At 42.2% G+C, this 27,557-nt stretch overlaps 1 protein-coding gene across 1 annotated transcript in view; it reads left to right on the top strand.

Annotated features, from left to right (window-relative positions):
- The window catches only part of LOC306750087 (carbonic anhydrase-related protein 10-like), a gene marked incomplete at both ends in the record, with an annotated part of 59,169 nt that overhangs the window by 2,710 nt on the left and 28,902 nt on the right, over window positions 1-27,557 (top strand). The window contains 4 exons of the mRNA XM_079233478.1: window positions 3,193-3,267; window positions 16,483-16,625; window positions 25,623-25,808; window positions 26,484-26,579. Coding sequence (XP_079089604.1) covers window positions 3,193-3,267; window positions 16,483-16,625; window positions 25,623-25,808; window positions 26,484-26,579 — 500 coding nt within the window. The remainder of the gene's footprint in view (window positions 1-3,192; window positions 3,268-16,482; window positions 16,626-25,622; window positions 25,809-26,483; window positions 26,580-27,557) is intronic.

Raw genomic sequence — 27,557 nt, 5'->3', positions numbered from 1 at the left:
CTGTAGGGCGGACCTCCTCCCTGTAGCCAGACCTCCTCCCTGTAGGTCGGACCTCCTCCCTGTAGGTTGGACCTCCTCCCTGTAGGCCAGACCTCCTCCCTGTAGGCCGACTCATCATTGTTGGTGATGAGGCCCATAACCGTTGTGGCGTCTGCAAACTTGATGATGGTAATGGAACCATGTAGGCGTGCAGTAATAGATGAACAGGGAGTAGAGGAGGACCCAGCACACAGCCCTGTGGAACGCCAGTGTTCAGGGTGAGGGTAGAGGAGGTGTGGCCTAACCAACATACTGGGGTCTGTTGTTAGGAAATCCAGTATCCAGCTGCACTGGATTAGATACTGCAATTAGATACTGTTTGTGTATATGTCCTAAACCTACCCAAGTAGTTTTGGTTGCCTATACCTAACCAAACTGTGGCTAAATACAGAAAATAATATGAGTAAGTCAACTAAGCTAAAAATAGGCTTTTGATGGGACTCAAACCTCAAACCCTGTGTTGGATCCATTCACCCAGCACAACCTTCTCCCATATCTTCTAGTACTACTATTACTACTCATAGACTTTAACAAGTGGACAGAGTCACTGTGACGTCACCCATTGGTTTGTGGACTGCTGCTTTGAATAATACGTTTTAGCCACCAAAAAGGTTACAATTAACTTCCATGAAAAAAACTTTCCTGAAAACACACTGTGAAAAGATTAAAGTTGAAAGACAAAAACACGGACAAGTCCCAGTCCGGATAACTCCGTGGAAGAGACCTGTCAATCACCTGTAGCCCCGCCCTAAAGCGTCCCCTGCTTTATGGCCTATTTGACTCTAAATGACCATCATTTACTAAATGAACATCATGCTGTATTGAAGAAGACTTGAAACTAGAGATTGAGACATAAACTCATGTTTACAATGTTTACTGAGAGAATAAATCAAGAGAGAAGTAGAGTCATTTATATAGACTTCTATACAACCAGAGGAGTCACCCCCTGGTGGTCAGGAGAGAGAATGCAGCTTTAACACATGACACATATACTTCTAAACAACCAGAGGAGTCGCCCCCTGGTGGTCAGGAGAGAGAATGCAGCTTTAACACATGAAGCATAGACTTCTATACAACCAGAGGAGTCAACCCCTGGTGGTCAGGAGAAAGAATGCAGCTTTAACACATGAAGCATACACTTCTATACAATCAGAGGAGTCACCCCCTGGTGGTCAAGAGAGAAAATGCAACTTTAACACATGAAGCATAGACTTCTATACAACCAGAGGAGTCAGCCCCTGGTGGACAGTAGAGAGAATGCAGCTTCAAGACATGAAACATATACTTCTAAGTATAGAAGATTTGCACCCTGGTGGTCATTTAAAAAAATGCACTTTCCATGGGCTTCATTTTGGTGGCCCGTAACTATTCCATTGGAAAGGGGATAACTACTGCTAAAGTAAGTAGCCTATTCATCCCGGCAGTAGCCTATTCAAATTAGCAGTGTGACTATTCTCGACAGCATGAAAGTAGACACTCCATAGCTTTATAACTGACCCACCACACTTCAACATAACGATGATTAATGAAGTATTAAGCAGAACCATATAATACAAATTGTGTAATAAATAAGTATAACGGTTTCAGGGGCCATTGGCCCCTAACTTTTCTCACATTGACATATTATTCTAATTATACTTACATACTGAGTTACATTTTCAATGCAGGACTTTTCATTTGAACCAGAGTATTTTTGCAGAGTGACATTCATAATTTGACTTCAGTCAGAACCTGACTCCACCACTGTCTATATCCACCTAACTCTGTAGTCAACTGCAGCCTGGTTCCTGTTTGCTTCAAGTTTGTTCCTGTTTGTTCAGGTGACCTGGTTTTGCATTGGAGCAACACAAACTCTAATATTCAGATGTATCTGTCGATTCCCGGTGGCTCTGCTGCAATTGTGCGGCTGCTGCCAGACGGCTGGTTGCTGGTTGAACCTGCAGGATGGAGACGGAGCTCCGCAGTCGGCCTGAGGCCAGAAGCACAAGACCCTGTTCCGATGCTCGAGGCGGTGCAGCCCACACGTCTCCATTTGGCCCACTTAGAAAGATGAATTACAAGTATATTCAGTTTTATGGGAAGAAATAAACAGATCTAATGTGTGATGACTAAAATGTAGTTAAACCATACAGTATGAATTATATTGACATCAGTGCACATTAAGTTAGATAACACTCAAAGGCTTATTTTGTTCTGCTTCATATTCATTCAGATTCATTAATACACCTTTAACATGTTCTAAAACATATTTGTTCTAATTTGCACATACTAAATGTCAGAGGGAGCACATATTACATTGCTGTCAGGGTTATTGTTGCTAACAGTGGTTGTGCTAGCTGTTACACAGCTAATTTGTTGATTTCATTGTTTCATCTGATCCCAACTATCAAACAAAAACACGATTTTTATATTTCAGTGGTATATTTACGGCATATACATATACATGCATTATTTATGTTGTAACAGTTTTTGGTTAAAGTTGGACTTTCCTGTGGTTATATGTTTCCTAACACAGCACTTAAATGCACATTTGAAAGAGTCCCTTTCCATACCCACCAATATTATTGGGCAGTAATGTATTACTCAGTAAGGCATTGCAGTATCAACTATCAAACAAAAACACGATTTTTATATTTCAGTGGTATATTTACGGCATATACATATACATGCATTATTTATGTTGTAACAGTTTTTGGTTAAAGTTGGACTTTCCTGTGGTTATATGTTTCCTAACACAGCACTTAAATGCACATTTGAAAGAGTCCCTTTCCATACCCACCAATATTATTGGGCATTAATGTATTACTCAGTAAGGCATTGCAGTTCTGGGTTCTATATTTACTGTATGTGGCATACATTCATGAGATGAAGCTTCATCACGACCCAGTGATGTCACTACATCCTATCCCTCTTTGCTCCGTGTAGGTGTCCAGCTGTAATGTTGTGTTCATTACATTGTAGGTGTCCAGCTGTAATGTTGTGTTCATTACATTGTAGGTGAGGGTGTCGTTGTTTTCTGTTCTCCGTATGTGACGCTCTGGGTCTGTGATGCTTCTCTCCGTCCTCCGGTCTCTGCAGTTCAATGGCAGCGTCATCACTTCCAAAGCAACGTTTCACCGGTTGCTCTTTCTCTGTCTCTGTGTTTCTCTGCAGCCCAGCAGATTGCCTCCCGGCTGGATGCAGGTTGGTGGGCGTATAAGGACGTTGTCCAAGGCAGCTTTGTTCCAGGTAATGGTGACGTCATCAACTATGTTTGTAAATGCTATATCAATGCTATATCAACATATATATATATATATATATATATATATATATATATATATATATATATATATATATATATATATATATAACCTGTATAGTGCCAATACAAAGAATAAAGAATCCCTTGTTGATGGAGAGCAACATCAGTAACCAACACGTGTCCCTGTAGAGGGAACGTGTTGGTGAGTCCTGCTCTGACAGGATCAGTGGGACTCTGGTAAACAGCCTGATTGACTGGAAAGACCTTTAAGTCACAATCCAGGTAATAACTCTAATGGCGATGTCTCAGTTAATTATGTATTTCAATATTTCTTTTCAGAACCTTTATTGTAAATCATTCACAGGCTACAGAAAATGCCAAATGTCATCTTTCCTATTCCAGAATGAGACAGGAATATGTCCAAATGAATATATCATATATATCATTGTCCATTATCTGTTTTATCCAATAAGATAAAGTGTTCACTCTGTGCACCCGTCCTTACTCATTTTACTGCAGCAAATGTACTTCCTCAGTCAATAGTTTACTATTAGATAAACTCCTTGGTATAGTTTACTATGAGATAAACTCCTTGGTATAGTTGTTAAGTATGATGATAGGCTGTTGGATTGTAATTTGAAGGGGAAGACAACATACAAACCGGAACGCACACACATATGTAGCATGTTAGAGTTATAAATATATGTTTATTTTTTCAAGGCAAATTATTTGGGGGTGCTGAAGAACATTTTAGGGGGGGCTTCAGCCTAACGACGCCCCTGATTCCAGCCTGAATGGTCTGGAGTTGTTTCAATGATTCATTTGAATGTGCTCAGGACTCAGAGTCTCATATGAAGGAACAGACAGCAGCAGCAGGTTATGTGAGTCACGGTGTTTTCCTTGTTGAACTTCAGCGACGCAGCTTTGTAGCTTTGAGTCCCACCGAGTCCCATTGAGTCTCACTGAGTACCACCGAGTCCCCGCGAGTCCCATTGAGTCTCATTGAGTCCCACCTAGTCCCATTGAGTCCCACCGAGTCCCACCGAGTCCCACCGAGTCTCATTGAGTCCCCCCGAGTCCCCCCGAGTCCCACCGAGTCCCACCGAGTCCCACTGAGTCCCATTGAGTCTCACTGAGTCTCATTGAGTCTCACTGAGTCTCACCTAGTTTCACCGAGTCCCATTGAGTCTAATTGAGTCCCACCGAGTCTCATTGAGTCTAACTGAGTCTCACTGAGTCCCACGAGTCTCATTGAGTCCCACGAGTCTCATTGAGTCTCACTGAGTCTCACTGAGTCTCATTGACTCTCACTGAGTCTCACTGAGTCTCACTGAGTCTCATTGAGTCTCACTGAGTCTCACGAGTCTCATTGAGTCTCACTGAGTCTCACCTAGTTTCACCGTGTCCCATTGAGTCTCATTGAGTCCCACCGAGTCCCATTGAGTCTCATTGAGTCTCACTGAGTCTCACGAGTCTCATTGAGTCCCACCGAGTCCCATTGAGTCTCATTGAGTCCCATTGAGTCTCATTGAGTCCCACCGAGTCCCATTGAGTCTCACTGAGTCCCACCGAGTCCCTGCTAGTCCCATTGAGTCTGATTGAGTCCCATTGAGTCTCATTGAGTCCCACCGAGTCCCATTGAGTCCCATTGAGTCCCACCGAGTCTCATTTAGTCCCACCGAGTCCCATTGAGTCCCATTGAGTCTCATTGAGTCCCACGAGTCTCATTGAGTCTCATTGACTCTCATTGAGTCTCACTGACTCACACTGAGTCTCACTCAGTTTATATTTGCACTATCTAGTGCGGTGTTCTCTGAGGGCCACGTGACCACCGGTGTGTGTGTGTGTTTGTGGTTTCTCTCACTTTGCTGTTGTACTTGTCTGAGAGAGGCTGAAAAGAGTAGAGAGGAGGAAGACGAGGAGAAAGCACGAAACTGGTGAAAGGAGTGGGTTTGGTGATGAAGAGAAGAGTCGAAAAGTGAGAGCTCCTGGGAGCTGCCCTTTCCGCTAGCTGTGTGTGTGTGTGTGTGTGTGTGTGTGTGTGTGTGTGTGTGTGTGTGTGTGTGTGTGAGTCTACCTTTCAGCTCTCGTTGTTACAGCCTGAACAGAGACAAACCCAATAAAGCAGAGAACAATGAACGGGCCGTTTGCAATGTGGGTCTGTTCATGACGCCATTGGGTCTGTTGTATGACACCATTGGGTCTGTTGTAAACCCCATTGGATCTGTTACATGACACCATTGGGTCTGTTACATGACGCAATTGGGCCTGTTACTTGATGCCATTGGGTGTGTTACATGACACCATTGGGCCTGTTACATGACACCACTGGGCCTGTTACATGACGCCATTGGGCCAAAAATACTTCCCCCAGTGACTTACATAGGAAAAGAGATGTCTGTAACTCAGCATATTGTTTTTAAAATAAATCAACTTCCAATCAACTTATTGAAATCATCAGGTCCTAAAAATTATAAAATACACTAATAGCCAAATGCAGTTATTCTTCTTCCTCCGTTCATGTGAATGAGCTGGATAACAAGGCACGACCGGGGGCCGGGCAGGTTAAATGAAACGCGAGTGCATCGCTCTATGGTTCCATAGGATTGACGGGAGATCCAGGTATTATCTTCTGAAATCTAAAGTTGGGCCCGAGGTTTGGTTTAGGTGTGATTTAGGATGCTCCATGTTTTTAGTTGGAAGAAGTACACGTTGATGAGAAGGTATTTCATCTCCCTCTGTTCCTGTTAGAGAGGAATCTGGGAGATGGAGAGAGAAAATAGGAAAAGAGAGACAACACAGACTGTACAACCTGGAGGAAGAACACATCTTACATTAATGTCACATCTCTTGGTGTCGTTGTGTGTGTTATTGTGTATTGTGTGTCTGTAACTGAGAGAGTGAGTGAGTGAGTGAGAGAGAGAGAGAGAGAGAGAGGGAGAGAGAGAGAAAGAGAGAGAGAGTGAGTGGTTATTTATGTGCCTGTGTGCTTTGGGTTTACAACATCACACTCAGAGTTGTTGTTTGGGAGTGCTGCAGAGTGAGTAAGTAGGACACAAGTTAGTGATCAGAGTCTCTGCCTTACTCTCTCGCCCCCTCTTTCTCTCTCTCTCTCTCTCACACACACACACACACACACATACCCACTGCTATTATCCACATATTTCACTCTCTCTCTCTTATCAAGCAGATCTCTTCTTGATCTCTCTCTCTCTTTCCCACTCACTCACTCCCCCTTGCAGCTTCTCACAGGGCCACAGGAGAGATGGAAAGAGGAAGAAATGGAGAGAAGTAGCTAGAATAGGAGGAGGAGGAGGAGGAAACACCATTCCTCCCACACAGCAGAGGAGATATGAGCAAATGAACACGGGACTAAAGCATTAAAGGAGGGATGATGGGACAAAGAAGCAATGGAGAAAAGAGAGTATGAGATCAGAGAGAATCACCAACAGAGAAAGGAAGTTGAAGTATGAAGTCATGACACTCAATGTCAATAACCTCATGATATCATTATATACCCACCTGATGGACACCCACCGCTGTTCTAGCATTCCTCAGCGCGGGAACAACATCAAAGATAATGCGAGTGGTTATGGCCTCCTGCTCTTTGTTCCTGCTGTAAGAGAAGAGCAGACGCTGAGTCCATCAGCCTCTGATGCAGCAGACATGACATGACATGAGATGACATGACGTGAGATGAGATGAGATCAAATGAGATGACATGACATGAGATGCATGAGATGACATGAGATGAGATAAAATGAGATGAGATAAAATGAGATGACATGAGATGACATGACATCAGATAAAATGAGATAAAATGAGATGACATGAGATGACATGGCATGAGATGACATGAGATAAAATGAGATGACATGAGATAAGATGACATGAGATAAAATGAGATGACATGAGATGAAATGACATGAGATGACATGACATGAGATAAAATGAGATGACATGAGATAAAATGAGATGACATGAGATGACATAAGATGATATGACATGAGATGACATGAGATAAAATGAGATGACTTGACATGAGATGACATGGCATGAGATGACATGAGATAAAATGAGATGACATGAGATTAGATGACATGAGATAAAATGAGATGACATGACAAGATGACATGAGATCACATGAGATGACATGAGATGAGATGACATGACACGAGATAAAATGAGATGACATGAGATGAGATGACATGAGATGACATGACAAGAGATGGCATGACATGAGATGACATGAGATGAGATGACTTGAGATAAAATGAAGTGACATGAGATGACATGAGATTAGATGACATGAGATAAAATGAGATGACATGACAAGATGACATGAGATCACATGACATGACATGACATGCGATGACATGACATGAGATAAAATGAGATGACATGACATGGCATGAGATGATATGACATGTGATGACATGAAATAAGATGACATGAGATACAATGAGATGAGATGACATGAGATTAGATGACATGAGATGACATGAGATACAATGAGATGGCATTAGATTAGATTACATGAGATGACATGAGATTAGATGACATGAGATGAGATGACATGAGATAAAATGAGATGACATGAGATGACATGACATGAGATGACATGAGATGACATGACATGAGATGACATGAGATTACATGACATGAGATGACATGAGATGACATGAGATCAAATGAGATCAAATGAGATGACATGACATGAGATGACATGACATGATATGACATGAGAGGCTCCAGGTGCATAGTGTTGACGGCTAGATGTAGAAACAGCGGATGGGAGAGTTATTAGGGAACATTTCAGATACATTGTAGTCAGCTGGAATTACTGCTCAGTGGTGGCCGCCAGGGCCTGCTAGCCTTCTCTGATGAACAGAATCACAAACTTATATCTATTTTATAATGTAAGTGTTTTTCACAAATACACTACATGTATTATAATTAGTTTCCCCTATTAGCTTATTTTCTCATTGCACAGCTCCTGTCTTCCTCTGTTGCTCTGCTTCCAGTCATAGTCTCCAACCAATCAGATCTTTAGTTTGACATGCTTCCTGTCTACTCTATGACATCACATGTCTGCTTCCTGTCTCCTCTGTGACATCACACGTCTGCTTCCTGTCTCCTCTGTGACATCACACGTCTGCTTCACACAAGTCACCTTTAGAGAGACGCTCACTCCGAGCATAAAGAAAGAGATTTGGTGTTATGGTGTTATGGAAGTTATGCGTAGTGTGACAGACGCTTGATGGTTTGATAACCACAAAGGTCATTTCTGAGCTAACTGAGTGTCAGAAAGGAACACATTCCATAATAACATAATGTCGGGGTTACTACATGGAGATGGCCTGGTCGTGCATGAAGAGTAGAAACAATCATGTGAGCTGGACCAATCAGGATCCATCTGATAACTGATGGATGCTTAATAAGAATAGAAATGTAAGATTATACTGAAGATAATGATGAGTTACTAAAGAACAGACTGGGGAATACTTTATGAATTAATACATGACTCCTTCATAATTATCTGTGAATGAGCATAGCACTGTCTACTTTATTCAGTCTCCTCTATCCTTCCTTATTCCATTCCTTCCTCTCCTCTCCTCTCTTCATCTCGTGACTTTCTGTTCGCTCACATTGTTAATCAGCCTGTTTATTGTTTTCTTATGTGCATTTCATTTAACATCTGGCTCTATTCTTTTGGTTATTTTGTGTCTAGTAGCAGTTGCATCTAATATATGTATTAACATGATTGTCTTGTATTCATCTTTTGGCGCATTCTCTAATGGAAGATGAATCCTGGAAAGAGGTCTATCTGGATGCTTGTAGAGTCTCACGGCTCTTTAGACACGACCTCTGCCGTAGTGTTGGGTTTTATTATATGAAGAGAGGGAAAATATGCTCACACACACAAACACACACACATGAAGAAGCAGGGTAAGACAGAAGCTCCGCAGCAGATGGCTGCTCATCCCCCACGATGACTGAAGGAAGGTCACGACCCTGAACAACGTCACCGGTCCAGCTGTGGTGCTGATGTTGCAGCTCAGCTGACCTCAGGCTCCATGTCCAAGAGGCTCTGTGCCTGTATGGTGAGCTCAGGCGTGAAGCCTCCAGTAGTGTGAGAGTCTGCAGAGCCTGTCAGGTCAATGTGCAGAGCGGCCCTTTGCTTGTGATGTCTGCAGGTTTTTCATTAAAGAGACTGATCGTCTTGTGTTGGCTCAACAACAACTCAGTGTTGATGTTTTGTAATGATGAGTTTCATTTTCTCTTCCCTGAAGAGGAGGGCATCATATGTAATATGTGTCGCTGTCCATTGAAGCTAAGTTGCTGTGGCGTGTTGTGAAGGGAGGTCCGGCCTCCAGAAGGCCTGCAGCCTCACTGAGGTCTGTTCTTCAGCTCTAAAGCGTTCATTGTCTCCATGGTGAAAGTGTCCGTAGGACCAACAGACCTGATGAGTGCTTATAGAAGCTGTTGGAGAGGAAGTGGATGAAGCAGCCTCCATCAGAGAAGCTTCAGAAGACTTTCTCTGTAGCTCTATAGAGCCGTTATTCATCTGTGTCCTCGTGTCTTTCCTCATCCATGTAATAACCTTTACTCATCAACAGAAGACAGGGATGTGTTCCACATTCATTCATTTCCCAGTGAAGAACTGAAACTCTTTCATGTTGCTGGCAGGAGGTCATATCCATCACTGCCTCCATAGTAACGCTCTCAATAGTTTTAACAAGCAGCATGTAGTCACAGAACTTTGGGGTTCTCAGAGTCTTCTTCACGTTCACACGGTGAGCATGACTACGACTACGACCTGCTCCTCTGTAAAGTAAACACAGCGCCGCTGATATGTTACCCTTTTACTTCAATCTGTACAAAAAACAAACATACAAATAAAGTGCTACATGTGTTACTTTTGGCCAGAAACATCTTTAAGGACAGGACAGGCATCCTAAATAAACTATCCTTGTATATGAATGGCTGGTGTGGTAGTTCAGTGTCAGCTATAATTCAACGGATCTCAGGATAACATTTAGTGGTTGTGCAATATGTAGGCTCCTTTGTCCTCTGATGTAAAACGTTGTGCTTTTGCGAGTTTAATAAAGCATAAATACAGGACATAGAGTCCTGACCCTGACTCATCCTTCCACCATACTCTCCTTCTCTTTATCTTCCCTTTGACGTGTATCACCTGTCCATCGGCTCCTGTAAAGACTCTTTGAATAGTCCACTTTAGATATTACTCAACAATCCGAAAGGCAGCGTTCCTCCAGCTCCTTTATATCTGCTTAAGAATATCAGATTACTGCTCGACACGCATCACCCTCAATCGCTTGATTCTCCCTACACTCGGTTATTTTTAAACATCTATCTCTGCAAGTCATGTCAGATTTGAAATAGGCTTTGAGATGAGAACGGGAGGGAAAGGATTAGTGGTGGTGAGGGTATTGTCTGTGTGTCTTAAGTCTGATGTTGCTGTTACTGGAAACACAAAGCACCAAATCTGCATCAATCAATGGCCGACAACAGCCACCAACAAATGCACAATGTACTCCTGTTTTAACATATTGGCGGACAACAAACGATTGGAGAATACATTATTCGTATCTTTTTTTCCATTGTGGTCCTCTATGAAGAAAAAGGACAGAAAAATAATCTTATGAAGATTTACTCAGGCTGTTGGCGGCTACTGCTCACGGCTATAAGACGATCTATGAGGAATAATGCACTTCTGATATAACCCACATATTCAGTTTGTTCATAATACACATAATCACTTTGTTCATGATACACAATCAGTTTGTTCATAATACACATATTCAGTTTGTTCATAATACACATAATCACTTTGTTCATAATACACATAATCAGTTTGTTCATAATACACATAATCAGTTTGTTCATAATGCACATAATCACTTTGTTCATAATACACATAATCACTTTGTTCATAATAAATGTAATCTGTTTGTTCATAATACACAATCAGTTTGCTCATAATACACATAATCAGTTTGTTCATAATACACATAATTAGTTTGTTCATAATACACATAATCAGTTTGTTCATAATACACATAATCACTTTGTTCATATTAAACGTAATCTGTTTGTTCATAATACACAATCAGTTTGTTCATAATACACATAATTAGTTTGTTCATAATACACATATTCAGTTTGTTCATAATACACACAATCAGTTTGTTCATAATACAAACAATCACTTTGTTCATAATACACACAATCACTTTGTTCATAATAAACATAATCAGTTTGTTCCTAATACACATAATCAGTTTGTTCATTATACACATATTCAGTTTGTTCATAATACACGTAATCAGTTTGTTCATAATACACATAATCACTTTGTTCATAATACACATATTCAGTTTGTTCATAATACACATATTCAGTTTGTTCATAATACACATAATCAGTTTGTTCATAAAACACATGATCAGTTTGTTCATAATACACATGATCAGTTTGTTCATAATACACATGATCAGTTTGTTCATAATACACATATTCAGTTTGTTCATAGTACACGTAATCAGTTTGTTCATAATACACATAATCGTGAGGAATATAAAAACACAAGCCTTACTGGTTGTTGAGGCTTAAGTGATTGGCCGTTGCCCTTAATGGAAGCCCCCTTGTGTGTGAACGTTATTTTGTAGTAGCCCATAACTGCAAAGTATACTTTCATGCGAGCAAAAAAAAAGAAAGGAACCATGGCAAGTTTTTTACCACAACATATGTATTATTATTTAAACTATTTTTAGTACACACATTGAAATAACTGACAGTATTTAATTTCATTGGAATTATATCTTGTATATGATTACATATTACAAATGAAATATTTATTGTAAAACATGGACTTAAACTAGTCAAACTCCTCTCCTACTTAATAATAGATCATCAAAACATCATAACATGCAAACTAGGTCACCTATCAGAGCATCTGATATGGTTTGAATACATACTAGATAAATAAATACATATTGGATAGCATTCCTCTTCCCCAAGACGGTCCGGTTATTTCCGACGCTGGTCAGAACACACCCCATCACCAGGGTCAGAACACACCCATCACCAGGGTCAGAACACACCCCATCACCAGGGTCAGAACACACCCCATCACCGGGAACAAAACACACCCCATCACCAGGGTCAGAAGACACCCCATCACCAGGGTCAGAACACACCCCATCATTGGGGACAGAACACACCCCATCATCGATCATCGGGGTCACAACACACCCCATCACCAGGGTCAGAACACACCCCATCATTGGGGACAGAACACACCCCATCATCGATCATCGGGGTCACAACACACCCCATCACCAGGGTCAGAACACACCCCATCATTGGGGACAGAACACACCCCATCATCGATCATCGGGGTCACAACACACCCCATCACCAGAGTCAGAACACACCCCATCACCGGGGACAGAACACAACACATCACCGGGGTCAGAACACACCCCATCACCAGGGTCAGAACACACCCCATCACCGGGGACAGAACACACCACATCACCGGGGTCAAAACACACCCCATCACCAGGGTCAGAACACACCCCATCATTGGGGACAGAACACACCCCATCACCAGGGACATAACACACCCCATTACCAGGGTCAGAACACACCCCATCACCGAGGACAGAGCACACCCCATCACCAGGGTCACAACACACCCCATCACCAGGGTCAGAACACACCCCATCATCGGGGTCAGAACACACCCCATCACCAGGGACATAACACACCCCATTACCAGGGTCAGAACACACCCCATCACCAAGGACAGAGCACACCCCATCACCAGGGTCACAACACACCCCATCACCAGGGTCAGAACACACCCCATCATCGGGGACAGAACACACCCCTATCACCAGGGACATAACACACCCCATTACCAGGGTCAGAACACACCCCATCACCGAGGACAGAGCACACCCCATCACCAGGGTCACAACACACCCCATCACCAGGGTCAGAACACACCCCATCACCAGGGTCAGAACACACCCCATCACAAGGGTCAGAACACACCACACCACCAGGGTCAGAACACACCCCATCACCAGGGTCAGAACACACCCCATCACCAGGGTCAGAACACACCACACCACCAGGGTCAGAACACACCACATCACCAGGGACAGAACACACCCCATTACCAGGGTCAGAGCACACCCCATCACCAGGAACATAACACACCCCATTACCAGGGTCAGAACACACCCCATCACCAGGGACAGAACAGGAGTGGCGTCACTGGCTGGAGGGTATCAAACTCCCATTCCTGGTTTGGACCGACCGTAAGAACCTACAGCACATCCGCACAGCCAAGAGACTCAATTCTCGACAGGCCAGGTGGTCTCTATTCTTCACACGGTTCCACTTCACTCTATCCTATCGCCTCTGGTCCCGCAATGTCAAGCCTGATGCCCTTTCCCGTCAGTTCCAGTCAGACAATGGGTCTGCGACCCCCGGCCCATCGTCAGTTTCCATCAACAGCACCCGAACCAGCCTTCCAGGACTAAAACTCCCTGTTCAGACAATGAGGGTACACCTACATTTTTTGTTTCGCCTAAACCTAACACTTAATTTGTTGTCTAAAGTTTACTAAACGTATTATTTGAAACTCAATCTAGATGTTCTTCCTAAATTTAACAAAGTGTTTTTTTTGCCCAAACTAAACATTTGTGTTTGTATAAGTTGTCCAGACTGACAGAAAAAGAGGTCGTGCTGAGTGAAAACGAACCACAAAACCAATAGATTGCAATGTGTGACTATGTTGAGTAGCATAGCCTTGTCATCTTATCCACTCCCCATAACACAAGCTGTGACCATTATAGCAACATCCCATCAGAAGTAATAGCCTGTAATATGAAGTCCATACTGCACATCCTGCTCGCAGCATGATGAAGCTGCGTCAGTAGTGTACTGCTCTTGAGGAAGTTCTATACATCCATTGCACAAATGGCATTTCCATGCATTGCAGGATATGTAAATACAGTGTATACATGTGTTTCTTTGCACAACTAACTGTGTGTGTGTGTGTGTGTGTGTGTGTGTGTGTGTGTGTGTGTGTGTGTGTGTGTGTGTGTGTGTGTCTAAAATACCAGAGCAATATGGGTCAGAATGGGTTATAGCCTCTTAAGCCTTGAGCTGGGCTAATGCATGGTTAGTGGGATGCTAATGGTTTTTGGATTCACTGTGTTTAAAGTGCACGAGTAATCTCAATTACAGATTTGACACAGAGCTCATATTTCATTTCACTACCTTTTTAGAGCATTTGTTTGTGCTAGTTGAATACTCTCTAATTCAGCGGCAGATGAAGATAAGGGTTTTGCCAAAAAGAACATTTGAGTAGAGAAACAGTCCTGATGGTTCCATTCATGTGGGAAAATTCAGGCGAGAACTCAAAAATTTGCATTTGCACACGTTTGTGATATTTTAATTGTTTCATGTACCAAACCATATATTGCACTTGTATATTACTTATGGTGTTCAATGCATACAAATACAGCAGTTTGGGGCTTTTTTTTTCATAAAACACATTATGATTTACAATGTTATATAACAATCGCTCAGTCTGCCCCCTAGTGGAGGGATTGGATCAACTCACTAACTCACTGAGTTGAGGTTTTGCAGTAAAAACTAATGGAATGTGAGATGGAGATCCAATAAAGTTGGATAGATCAAAGAGGAAGATGGTAGATAATGGCAAAGACAAGGAGTTTATGTCCAGAGAGTTCCAACGTCAGGAGTCAGATGAGGATGATGATAGGATGGTAGGCAGGCTGTTTGGTTATATGTTGGAGGTAAAAGGTGGCATTCTACCACGGAGGCCACCAGGGCATCTTTTAGTTAAGTAATGATATCCATTGAAGGTAGCTTGATTAAGTGTTAAATAGTTCAGTCAATTCATTGAGGACAATACTGTTGTTGTTTAGTGACCAGGAAATGAACAGAGCACGTTTCATGTTGAGTTTTCTGATTGGTTGAGAGGATGTGGTTAAGGTGCTGAGATTGGCTGCACCACAGAGACAGGATGGGCTTTGGTTGATGGATTTTAAAGGGCCTCTGGGACTGGTACCTGTCTGTCACAACAGACTGAAGAGGAGACCAGCTGAGGGGTGGTGACAGGTGGGCCAGATGGGCCAGGTGGTAACAGGTCGGCCAGGTGGTGACAGGTGGGCCAGGTGGGCCAGGTGGGCCAGGTGGTGACAGGTGGTGACAGGTGGGCCAGGTGGTGACAAGTGGACCAGGTGGTGACAAGTGGGCCAGGTGGTGGTGGTGACAAGTGGGCCAGGTGGTGACAGGTAGTGATAGGTGGGCCAGGTGGTGACAAGTGGGCCAGGTGGTGACAGGTGGGCCAGGTGGGCCAGGTGGTGACAGGTGGTGACAGGTGAGCCAGGTGGTGACAAGTGGGCCAGGTGGTGACAGGTGGGCCAGGTGGTGACAAGTGGACCAGGTGGTGACAAGTGGGCCAGGTGGTGGTGGTGGTGACGGGTGGGCCAGGTGGTGACAAGTGGGCCAGGTGGTGACAAGTGGTGACAGGTGGGCCAGGTGGGCCAGGTGGTGACAGGTGGTGACAGGTGGGCCAGGTGGGCCAGGTGGTGACAAGTGGGCCAGGTGGGCCAGGTGGTGACAGGTGGGCCAGGTGGTGACAGGTGGGCCAGGTGGTGACAAGTGGGCCAGGTGGTGACAGGTGGGCCAGGTGGGCCAGGTGGTGACACGTGGTGACAGGTGGTGAAAAGTGGGCCAGGTGGTGACAGGTGGTGACAAGTGGGCCAGGTGGTGACAAGTGGGCCAGGTGGTGACAAGTGAGCCAGGTGGTGACAGGTGGGCCAGGTGGGGAGTAGCAACAGGTTCAGTGCTCTAAAGAGAGGAAGCAGCAGTTATGGTTTAAAGGTGTGGAGCAGAACACTACAATGTTGTGGTTATGGTTTAAAGGTGTGGAGCAGAACACTCTAATGCTGTGGTTGTGGTTTAAAGGTGTGGAGCCGGAGAACACACTCTAATGCTGTGGTTGTGGTTTAAAGGTGTGGAGCCGGAGAACACACTCTAATGCTGTGGTTATGGTTTAAAGGTGTGGAGCAGAACACACTCTAATGCTCCTCTCTTGCTCTTCCTCTCCTCCTCCTCATCACCAGTCCCATCCTTCTGGGGTCTGGTGCACTCAGCCTGGAACCTGTGCGCCATCGGGAAGAGGCAGTCGCCCATCGACATTGAGACCAGTCACATGATCTTTGACCCCTACCTGACCCCTCTGAGGCTCAACACTGCAGGACGGAAGGTAAGCCACCAGCATCTAGAGCAGTTACTCCGAAGGACTGTTCTGGATCCACAGCTGGGTCCCAGGGGTCAGGGGTCAGGGGTCAGTACACCTTTGACCCACATGAGGAAGACGGACAAGTCTAGTAACAATGAATATAATACTCAATTCAATTCATTTTGTAAAGCCAAAAATCACAAATAGACTCTTCTCAGGATTTATACGATTTATATTATGAATTGGGTTGCGATGGTTTGGTATTTTTTTTAAGTTTATCCACCGCAAAAAAGTTTGTGAAACAGTGATTTAGATGACCTGACATGTGTCTCTGGATGTGTTTTTGAATTCATCCTCAAGGACATAGATATTAAAGAGGCGATGACCATTGGAGACAGAACTCATCAAACATTCTGATCAAGCAGGACTCTGACAGCTATGGGCTTTAATCTGAGAACAGAACAGGACATATTCTCTAAATCAAGATGCAGAGAAACTCCTGTCTGACAGAGACTTTGATCTTTTCATCCATATCCGAGGCTTTAACATTCCCTGCTGCATTGGACTCATAGGCTCAAGAGGCATTACAATGTTATCCCTTTACACAGCAATCACAGTAAATCTGTACGAGGAACATCCTCTCTAAAGCTCCTGATCACCATTCAAACACCTTGTGGTAATGTTGGACATTGCATCCTGGGTTACTGCTGCTTAGTCGTGTATCCTAGATAATTGCCATGTTCAGGTTAAGAGGGCCATACGGAGGTATGTTCAGCTGGAAGATGAAGTGAATACCGCTGAAACAAACCTACAAACCCTAAACACAAACCGTTTTGTTGACATGAAATAAGCTTTAATCATAAGGTTCTGTGAGTGGTGTGATGTTGAGGTTCAGGGTTTACACACAACATGTAGAAAACAAACACATATCCTTAATAATGTTCACAGGTTTAATAACCAATCAGAATCCTATCATACTTTGTGTGAATCAAATGACTGGTACTGAGAACTAAAGTAATAATGTTCTGCCTTAACAGCATGTCATCTATTGATTTTCACATCAACAGTCGTACTTTCCACTTTTTCCTTAAGATAAGTTCACCATCAAAATATGCATTAAATAATACTTTGCAGTTTTACTTAAAAACTGCACAGCTGTTAAAGTTGAATATTTGATGATCCATCCTGAAAACTAGTAGACTTCAAACTGAAGGCACATTTTAACATATTAATATCTGTTACTTATGAGTCATAAATCATGATTGTCTTTATAAAAATCTAATCATGGCAGGTTACTCTTGGTGTGGACCAATATGGTGCTTTTATATTACATATTTAATACCTTAAAAGATTTCCAAAATCCAGATGCATTGGGCCTCATGCGTACAAACAAAGGTTATGGTATTATAACCCTAGTTTTGCCAGCACAGGTGGAGCCCTCTGCTGGAGCCTATGAGTAACACTCTAATCACGAGTAGTCCTCTGTCAAGGAACAGGAGACGGACATGTCCAAGCCATGGAAGTGAAACATACCCTGTCTTCTGATCCCTGCAAGAACCGCTTCACAGGAGTGTGGCCAAACTGCACTGGCATCAATATCTTAATTCACCTGGTGGGAAGAAGCTGGTGGGAAGAAGCTGGTGGGAAGAAGCAAGTGGGAAGAAGCTGGTAGGAAGAAGCTGGTGGGAAGAAGCTGGTGGGAAGAAGCTGGTGGGAAGAAGCTGGTAGGAAGAAGCAGGTGGGAAGAAGCAGGTGGGAAGAAGTTGGTGGGAAGAAGCTGGTAGGAAGAAGCAGGTGGGAAGAAGCAGGTGGGAAGAAGCTGGTGGGAAGAAGCAGGTGGGAAGAAGCTGGTGGGAAGAAGCTGGTGGGAAGAAGCAGGTGGGAAGAAGCTGGTGGGAAGAAGCTGGTGGGAAGAAGCTGGTAGGAAGAAGCAGGTGGGAAGAAGCAGGTGGGAAGAAGCTGGTGGGAAGAAGCTGGTAGGAAGAATGTAGAATGTAGATGTAGAATGAAGATGTAGAATGTAGATGTAGAATGAATGGCCCCGAGTGCAATTCTGTGGATATTCCGTATCTGGCTAAGACATGGTGGAAGCGGTAGAGGAAACAGGACCGTGGAAAAGGGCTTAAGGAGGCTCTGCTGGTGGATCTCAAGCTTAGTGCGCGGGCAGTAGCTGTGTTCAGGGCGTGGTCTTCGTTCCTGGACCAAGTTTTATAAAACGGCATTAAAAGGTTATTGGCCCAAAATAGTAATGAACACTTGTAAAAACAGTTAGCTAAATAATTTAAAAGACATTTTGAACATTATACTTTCCTCTGATAGGAGCCCAGAAAGTGTCATTTTAATGAAATGTTTAAGGGATCTCAATGATAACGACATGTTAATGTCGTTATCATTGAGATCCCTTAACACTGTTACACTGGTGTTAAGGGACACTGTTACACTGTTACACTGGTATGGAAATGATCCTTTTAATCTCCTTTAGAGAAAACAAATGTGATAAACACTTAAATATCTTTAAGCATTTATTAAAAAGATACTTGGAATAATTCAATTGAATTTACAGAGCTCTTTACCACAGATGCACCTCACTATAGGTCTGACAGGACATAAAATAACAAGATACACTTTGAATAACTTTATTATTAACGTCATTTCGATGGGCGCCTGGCAGACTAGGTCAAGATGAGCTGTCTCTGTGTTCAGAGTTTAGAAGAACATTATGATACATTTCCACCTCGACCACCAGCAGTGGAATGATGACATGCAGCTATACATCTCTTCAATTCTATTCAGTTTATTTTGTATCGCCCAAAATCACAAATTAAAATTCTCCTCGGAGGGCTTTACAATCTGTACACATACGACATCCTTGTCACTGTCCGGTCTGGGAGAGGGCCAGAGAAAACTACGAGTATATTTACCTTTATCCTTAGCCAGCAGCTTTTAAGACCTTTGTATTTCAAAAGTCTGAATACATTTAGAGTTTATGTACGCTGTGCAAATTGAATCAGCTGACACAACATTTCTTTAAGGGTTTAAAGGTGCAAATGAAAATAATTTCATCCAACAGTCTTATAAACAATAACATTCATCAGGTTAAAACAAGACATTTAAAGTTTGTGCTGTTAAGACAGAATCCAACTTTACAGAAGGAATAGTGTGTGTTGTTGGTGAGTGACGCACAGCAGGGAAAATCATTCAGTACATTTTAGATTCTAAATACATAGCCTCTTTAAAAATGTTGTGCTTTACTGAAAGGATTATGCTGAGAATAGATTCCAAGCTAGTGAGTAATGGTTTCATTTCATAGCATTAAACTGAGGCTGAGTGCTTGCACCTCATTTATTATACGAACAGTCGTAATGAATGTGTGAATGCAGAAAACGTCATATAATATGTATGATGAATATAGTTGGCATGCGGAGCATTAACATGGTTAATGTGATGCCATATGAGCAGCAGGACAGGCTGTTTGAATCCACACAAACAGAATAATTTCAAATATCATATGTTGTAAATATAGATGAATTAGGTATGTATGTCAAAGTAGTATTTAATGCAAAGGGAAATAGAAGAAGACAGAGGAAACAAGCCATCACTCTAAAGATAAATACTGTTTTGAGGCCTGGATTTTATTTTCGCATAAACAATTATCAGGATATAGTTATTTATCTCTGTTTTCTACCATGGCTTCATCACTTCATCAGGAATTCAATTATATATATATATATATATATATATATATATATATATATATATATATATATATATATATATATATATATATATGTGTATATATGTGTATATATATATATATATATATATATATATATATGTGTATATATGTGTATATATATATATATATGTGTATATATGTGTATATATATATATATACATATATATATATATATATATAGTAGTTTGGGTATTTTGTCTGCGTGATCAGCTCAGACCATGCATTAGGTTAAATGAAGGAAGGACGGCTAGAGTAATTAATTATTTTCTATTTATTGTTGTACGGTCCGGTTTGGATGATGATATTACACTATATTATTACATATAATGTAATAATTACATTATATTATTTAATGTTGTCGTATAGTGAGGTGCAGTGTTAATTGTGGCAACCGATTTAGATTTTTAGTCGAGGTTTAGTCAACAAAAGCACTTTCAGAGAAGATGAGATGAGGGCTCAATTTGTATACAAATTGTAACAAGTTTTAGATTTATCACTCCACCTGAGACGACTATAACTTGGGCGAAGATCAATCTTTAAGCGTCTTAATTCTCTGTAGCTTCCCATTCAGATACTCAATGAAGAAAGGCATCCTTACATGAGAAGCTGGCTTCACTTCTTGGGCACACAATTGGTCGTTCATTTAAGTTTTCTTTTTGTTTGATTGATTTGTTGGTTGGTTATTTGGGATGTGAGCTCGTCAAAGAGGTCATAGAAACAACTGTGTTGATGGTCCATAACATATGCATTAGATTAAACAATAAGGGCTTACCATACATGAACAAACACATGAAACCTACCAATAGCAATCAAGACAGCACTTTGCCCGTCACTCTGGGAGACTTTATTAGGGCCGAGCACTGACGTAGTCAGAGTCGAGGACCTATTGAAATGCTAAGTATTATTATTATTAGGGCCCGAGCACTGACGTAGTCAGAGTCGAGGACCTATTGAAATGCTAATGTTTATTTATTAGGGCCCGAGCACTGACGTAGTCAGAGTCGAGGACCTATTGAAATGCTAAGTATTATTAGGGCCCGAGCACTGACATAGTCAGAGTCGAGGACCTATTGAAATGCTAATGTTTATTTATTATTAGGGCCCGAGCACTGACGTAGTCAGAGTCGAGGACCTATTGAAATGCTAATGTTTATTTATTAGGGCCCGAGCACTGACGTAGTCAGAGTCGAGAACCTATTGTTATTCGAATGTTTGTTTATTATTGTCGACCTATGCGCAGGGAAAAGAGGTGCTTGGGATAAACCTACATTCTTCAAAATTGGCACACCCAACCGACTCGGCGAAAATTTTGATATAATTTGGGTGTCGACCAAAAGTCTGAGAAAATGTCTCTATAGCGCCCCCTTTAGTTGTGAAAGTCCACCGTTTTTGCGAACTTTGACTTGAAATTTTACACATATGTCCGGGTGGGACTGCTCTACAAAAAACTCATCCGTGAAATTAAAATGCGCCTAGATTTTCCGCCATTTTGAATTTTGTAAAAAACACATTTTTGCCTACTCCTCCTAAACGCTAGGTCCGTTTCTTACAAAACTTCCTGTGGATCATCATTGGTTCAATGTGGTCAAACGATATTTCCACTTTTGTTGATATCTCATTGCGTTTAGAAGTTATTAACCAATTAACCTCTTAGGGGCGTGGCTCAATATGTCAATATACATAACTTCCAAATTACTTGGCCTATCTTCACAAACTTTGTAGCATATGTCAACATCGTGTCCCTTAACGTGCCCAAATTGTTTCAGAATATTCAAACACTAGAGGGCGCTGCAATGAACCGCTCAATTTTGGCATTTTCCTTGTTTTCAGGCGTTGTATTCTGACGAACTCCTCCTAGAGATTAGACACGACTGATTTCACATTCGGGCAAGATGATGTTGAGACCTTTGCAGGGAAAAGTTATTTCAGGATTTTCAAAATATCGAACTATGTGAGCGCAGAGCAGCGCCAAAGAGACACCATTTTCCATGAAAATGGAAGTTGTTTTAACTCGGCCGTACATGATGGAATCTACTCCATATTTCTCTTGACCCTGAAGACATCCATATGATCATTTTTAATCCTAGTCATAGCGCCACCTAAAGGCAACAGGAAGTTACATGTTTTCTACTTGTACACCGTGCTCCTCACAGATTATTCAGATCCCTCTCAAAATGCGTCGGAAGACACTTAAGACATTGGTAATGCATCACCTCGAAGATTGTAAGGATCCGTTGAACGGCGTAGTGTCGGTCCATCGCGGAAGTTCGATCCTTCGCCATGACCGAATAAACCGATGTAACTCGACTCCACATGATAAGATCCTTTCCAGGTTTCACATGTTTGATCAGCCTCCAGGCCTGAAGACATGTGCAGTCTAATTTTTAATTAGAGTCATAGCGCCACCTAATGGCAACAGGAAGTAAATATGTCTATACTTTGGCTTGCTTCTCTTAGTCGGTCAATCAGATCAACTTCCAATTACTTCTAGACAAACATAAGACTTTCATGACGCCAGCCCCCAAAGATTTTGATGTTTCGTGAAATGCTGTTGCCGTGGCGACCCATCCTTCGCGGTCAACAACAAAGTCACTTTTGAGGGACTAGGCATGCTCGACACGTAACTAAACTTGACAAACACATTTAAAGGCAAAGATGTAGTTGCCTGATATGACTTGAATGACTCAAAATGGAACTTCGGCTTGATAGCGCCCCCTACAAATATTCAATTAAGCAGCCCCAGCGCTACGGTTGACCTACATGTATGAAACTTGCTAAGAATATGTAACACATGTCAACTTAAAAATAACTCTCTTGGGACCATGCTCTAAACTGTACAGGAAGTCAGATAGCGCCCCCTAAAAAAAGTGTTTTTTTTGACAACCTGTGAGTTGTGAAAGCTTTGGAACAGTTTTGACAAAGTACAGTTGAGTTACAACAGCTTGCTTTTTTTCCCTTTTTCTTCTTCTTCGGGAGCCTCTGTGCATCCTCGCCTCAAGTTTCCATGGATTGTGGCTGTGCCTAGAGCCAGTCCTGCCTCCTGCAATGATGCCTGCTGATGCCCGTCCTCTCTACCTCTTTCTGCTTCATGGATCGTGGACCATGCCTACTACTCATGATATTCATGTAACGTGCTGGAACTCCGTTAAGTTATTCATTCTGGTCACATGACATCTATTGCTTCTGTCCATCTGGGAAGAGGGATCCTCCTCTGTTGCTCTCCCTCAGGTTTCTTCCCTTTGTTCACTGTGAAAGGGTTTTTACAATCTTTATTTAGGGGAGTTTTTCCTGATCCGATGTGATGAGGTCCCTGGACAGGGATGTTTTGTGTACAGATTGTAAAGCCCTTCGAGGCAAATTTGTCTTTGTGATGTTGGGCTATATTAAATGAACTGACTTTAATTTAATAGTATGATCAAGAACCATATGAAATAGTCACCACACCACTTCCACGGCGTTCCATGAAACATCAACTTTTTCATCACTTTTGATACGTATTTGTATCTGTATATACATATTTACAAATAAAAATATATATACATATAACATCTATATAGATATATACAGTATACATATGTATATATGTGTATATATGTGTGTATGTGTGTATATGTGTATGTGTGTATATATATGTGTGTGTATGTGTATATATATATATATATATATATATATATATATATATATATATATATATATATATATATATATATATGTATATGTATGTGTGTATATATATATATATATATATATGTGTGTGTATATGTATATATATATATATATATATATATATATATATATGTATATATGTATGTGTGTGTGTATGTATATATATATATATATATATATATATATATATATATATATATATATATATATATATATATATATATGTATGTCTCTCTAAATTAAAGCTGCTCGCAGCTGTGACTGGGCCCTCGCTTCAAGCACGTCGGGGTAAGCCAAAGGATTGTCGACTCGTCCGTCAGAGAACAATCGCCTGCCAGGCGGATGTTCGAGGCCGGGAGAGCCAGCGACCCGCAGGCGTCCCCGACGTGCTTGAAGCGAGGGCCCAGTCACAGCTGCGAGCAGCTTTAATATCACATTAATATCCAAAGTCAACTGTCCTCTTTTCCATAATGAGGCTGACAGTCGGCTCAAGGAAGTCTCCATGAAAGATGTGACAAAAGCTTTTGCAGCAAATCCTGTCACACATCACAGCGCATCCTACTTTTTTCAGTCAGAAGGCAAGCTGCTATATAAATTTCCATAAGTGGATCATAATGCTGCAAGGGATGGAGGCGATGGGATTACCAGCCCACTCTCCCCAAATGGCATATGAATGACACAACAATGTATAGGTCATTTAGTGTATTAAAACTGCTTTCTTGCTTTTTTGCGTCATTGGAATGCTGTGTACTCTGATGACTGCAACGTAAAAGTACCCACGTAACTCTGACTTGCTCATAACAAGTGATATTATTAGATGCCACAGAGACCGCCTTTGGTTGAGGGGAGGGAGGTGGACCGGTCAAACAAACACAGGACTTATTCCCCGGAAACCGGTGTTTGAGATCCAAATGTTTTTAAAAAAGTTACATCAGTGAAGTTTTTTCCCGTACTTGTGTTGTTTACGTGTGTGGTTTTCTTAGCTGAGCCCAACCGTGATGCTTTTCCTAAACCTAACTTGGTGGTTGTGTGGCCTAAATCTGACCACAACCTTTCATGTCCTGAATAGTTGAAAAAAGGCATAATAATGACACGTGAAAACCACATGGGTTGGGATCCCCCGTGTTCAAAATAGTAAACGGGATTGTGACTATAAATGTTCTGCAAAATAGAAATAGGAAGACTGGCCATCAACAGTGATGTGTATACATGTGGCCTATTAATTTAGCCTAGTATTCATTCTGAATATGTTATGTTGTGTTTTCATATTACATTACAATATGTAATGTAATGCTGTAGCCTATTACTAGGAGAATACCTGAGAAAAAAATCTGCTCAAGCACACAAACATGAATGCACCTGGTGGCCTCTAGACATACCTTTGCCACCCAAGTAAAAACTCCCTTGAACGTCTGCTGCTATGCACCGCTGCCCTTTGTTCGGAAGGACATATGCACAATGTGCAAGGAAACGTTGGTCCCAGGTCACTAACTCAACTTTTCTCATTTGCATCATGTTGGCAGATAGAAGGCAGAAAGAGCAGCGCCAGGACTGCAAGCATTATACTTGCCGTGATGAAATGGTCTCCAAAGTAAAAGTATTCCTGTATCTCCCTGTAGATGGGATGTACCATGTACAACACGGGGAGGCACGTGTCCCTGCGGCCGGACAAAGCCCACCTGGTGAACATCTCAGGGGGCCCACTGGGTTACAGCTATAGGCTGGAGGAGGTCCGCCTCCATTTTGGGAGCGAGGATTCCCAGGGTTCAGAGCACCTCCTCAATGGACAGGGCTTTCCTGGAGAGGTAAGAAATAAGACAGAAATGACACACACTGGATTAAAATATTCATAGGACTCACATGTGACTACATTGGCCAAAGAGCAGTGAATACAAACAGGCTGATGAGATCATTGTGGCCACCGGGATATACAGATAAACAGGAGGCTGGTGTCCAGAGAACCAGACACAAAGGAAAACCGAATCAGAAAACAATAGGCAAAACCACGATGAGGCCTGAGCAAAATACCACAAGCAGTGGTGAACCGGGCTTTTGTGCAGCAAAAGGCCGCGGTGGCTTGATTGCAGATGAGCAGCAGATGTGCAGCCGACCAAGGAACAACTCCAGACAACAGAAACAGGAACATACCAACACAAAGGAGAGCATAATGGGGAAAGAGGAGACTAGGACCCTGACAACATTACTGGATTTGAGTAAAACTTGGACTCAACCCAACTTGAGTCCCCGGGTCGGGTCAGGCAGGTATTTGGCAAATCAATTTCAATGGATAGAGCAGGAAGTCTTCTCCAGAAATGATGGACAGTTTCACATTGTCTTCTTGATTTAAAAAAACTAAAACAACTTACATGTATACGTTTATCATAACAATAATTCAGATGCAAAAGTATTAATTAACTGCAATCCTGCTAGAGGAACTCCAGTTGTACGTGTCATGCTTTGTATGATTGTGTCTCTTTCAGGTCCAGCTGATCCATTATAACCAGGATCTCTATGCCAACTACACTGAGGCAGCTAAGAGCCCCCATGGCATCGCTGTGGTCTCCATCTTCATAAAGGTCAGCATTTCCTTCCGGGGTACAGTAAAAAACAATGAAGGAACAATTACATTTTTACAAAAGCATCATAGTTTGAATAACTCATGGTAGATTTAAAACATAACCTCTACAGATGTAGCAAAGAAGCTCTGTCTCTATGTCTCTCTGTCTGTCTATAAGTTCTTTGAATACCTCAAGAGCCGCTCATCTGATCGAGGCTACTTCACACAGTCTTTTTTTTTTGCTTGGGCTCCCATGGTGCGCTTTGTCGAGTTTGGTGCAACATGTTTGAAATCAATAAACTTTGAATAATCAAGCAGACAGCCCAAAGTGTCAGGGGGCCCCTGGCCTTCGCCTACAAAATGTCACTCAAAGAGACTGGTTCCAACTAAGAAGAGACTAAAAATAACTCAAAAGAAACATAAAAGGATGAAATCGAATTACAAAACAATTGCTAAGAGACACAAAGTGACTCATGACTAAGAAAATAACTTATTTAATATACAATCACTGATTCATACACTGATAGCAGGGGCTCCCATGCAAGGTGCCACCTGTCCATCAGGACAATCTAGCCATTCATACATCACCGACACAGCTTAATTTGTGCTTAAGTGTCTTGGCCAAGGACACATCGACATGGATTAGCAGAGTCTGGGATCAAACCGCCGATCCTCTGATTGAAGAGAGTCCGGTCGTACCTCTCCTGGTTCAAGTAATACCTCTCCTGGTTCAGGTCTTACCTCTCTTGTTTCAAGGCATAGCTCTCTGACTGCCAACCGTTCATTATCATCAATAAATCCAAATCTGGCGGCCCCAGTGCCTCAAGGTGTCTCCCAAGGTTCAGTACTCAGCCCCCTCATCTTCATTCCCTACTTGCTCCCGCAACATCATACGCCACCACGGTCTCCATTTCTACTGCTACGCCGAAGACACACAGCTCTACATCTCCACCAAATCCATCACACCCACTACCTACTCCACCATCAGCAGCTGCCT

This window comes from Taurulus bubalis (assembly GCF_910589615.1).
Source record: "Taurulus bubalis genome assembly, chromosome: 17".
Taxonomy (NCBI): domain Eukaryota; kingdom Metazoa; phylum Chordata; class Actinopteri; order Perciformes; family Cottidae; genus Taurulus; species Taurulus bubalis.
The sequence above is the reverse complement of the archived record's forward strand: the minus strand, read 5'-3'. Positions and strand labels throughout refer to the sequence as shown.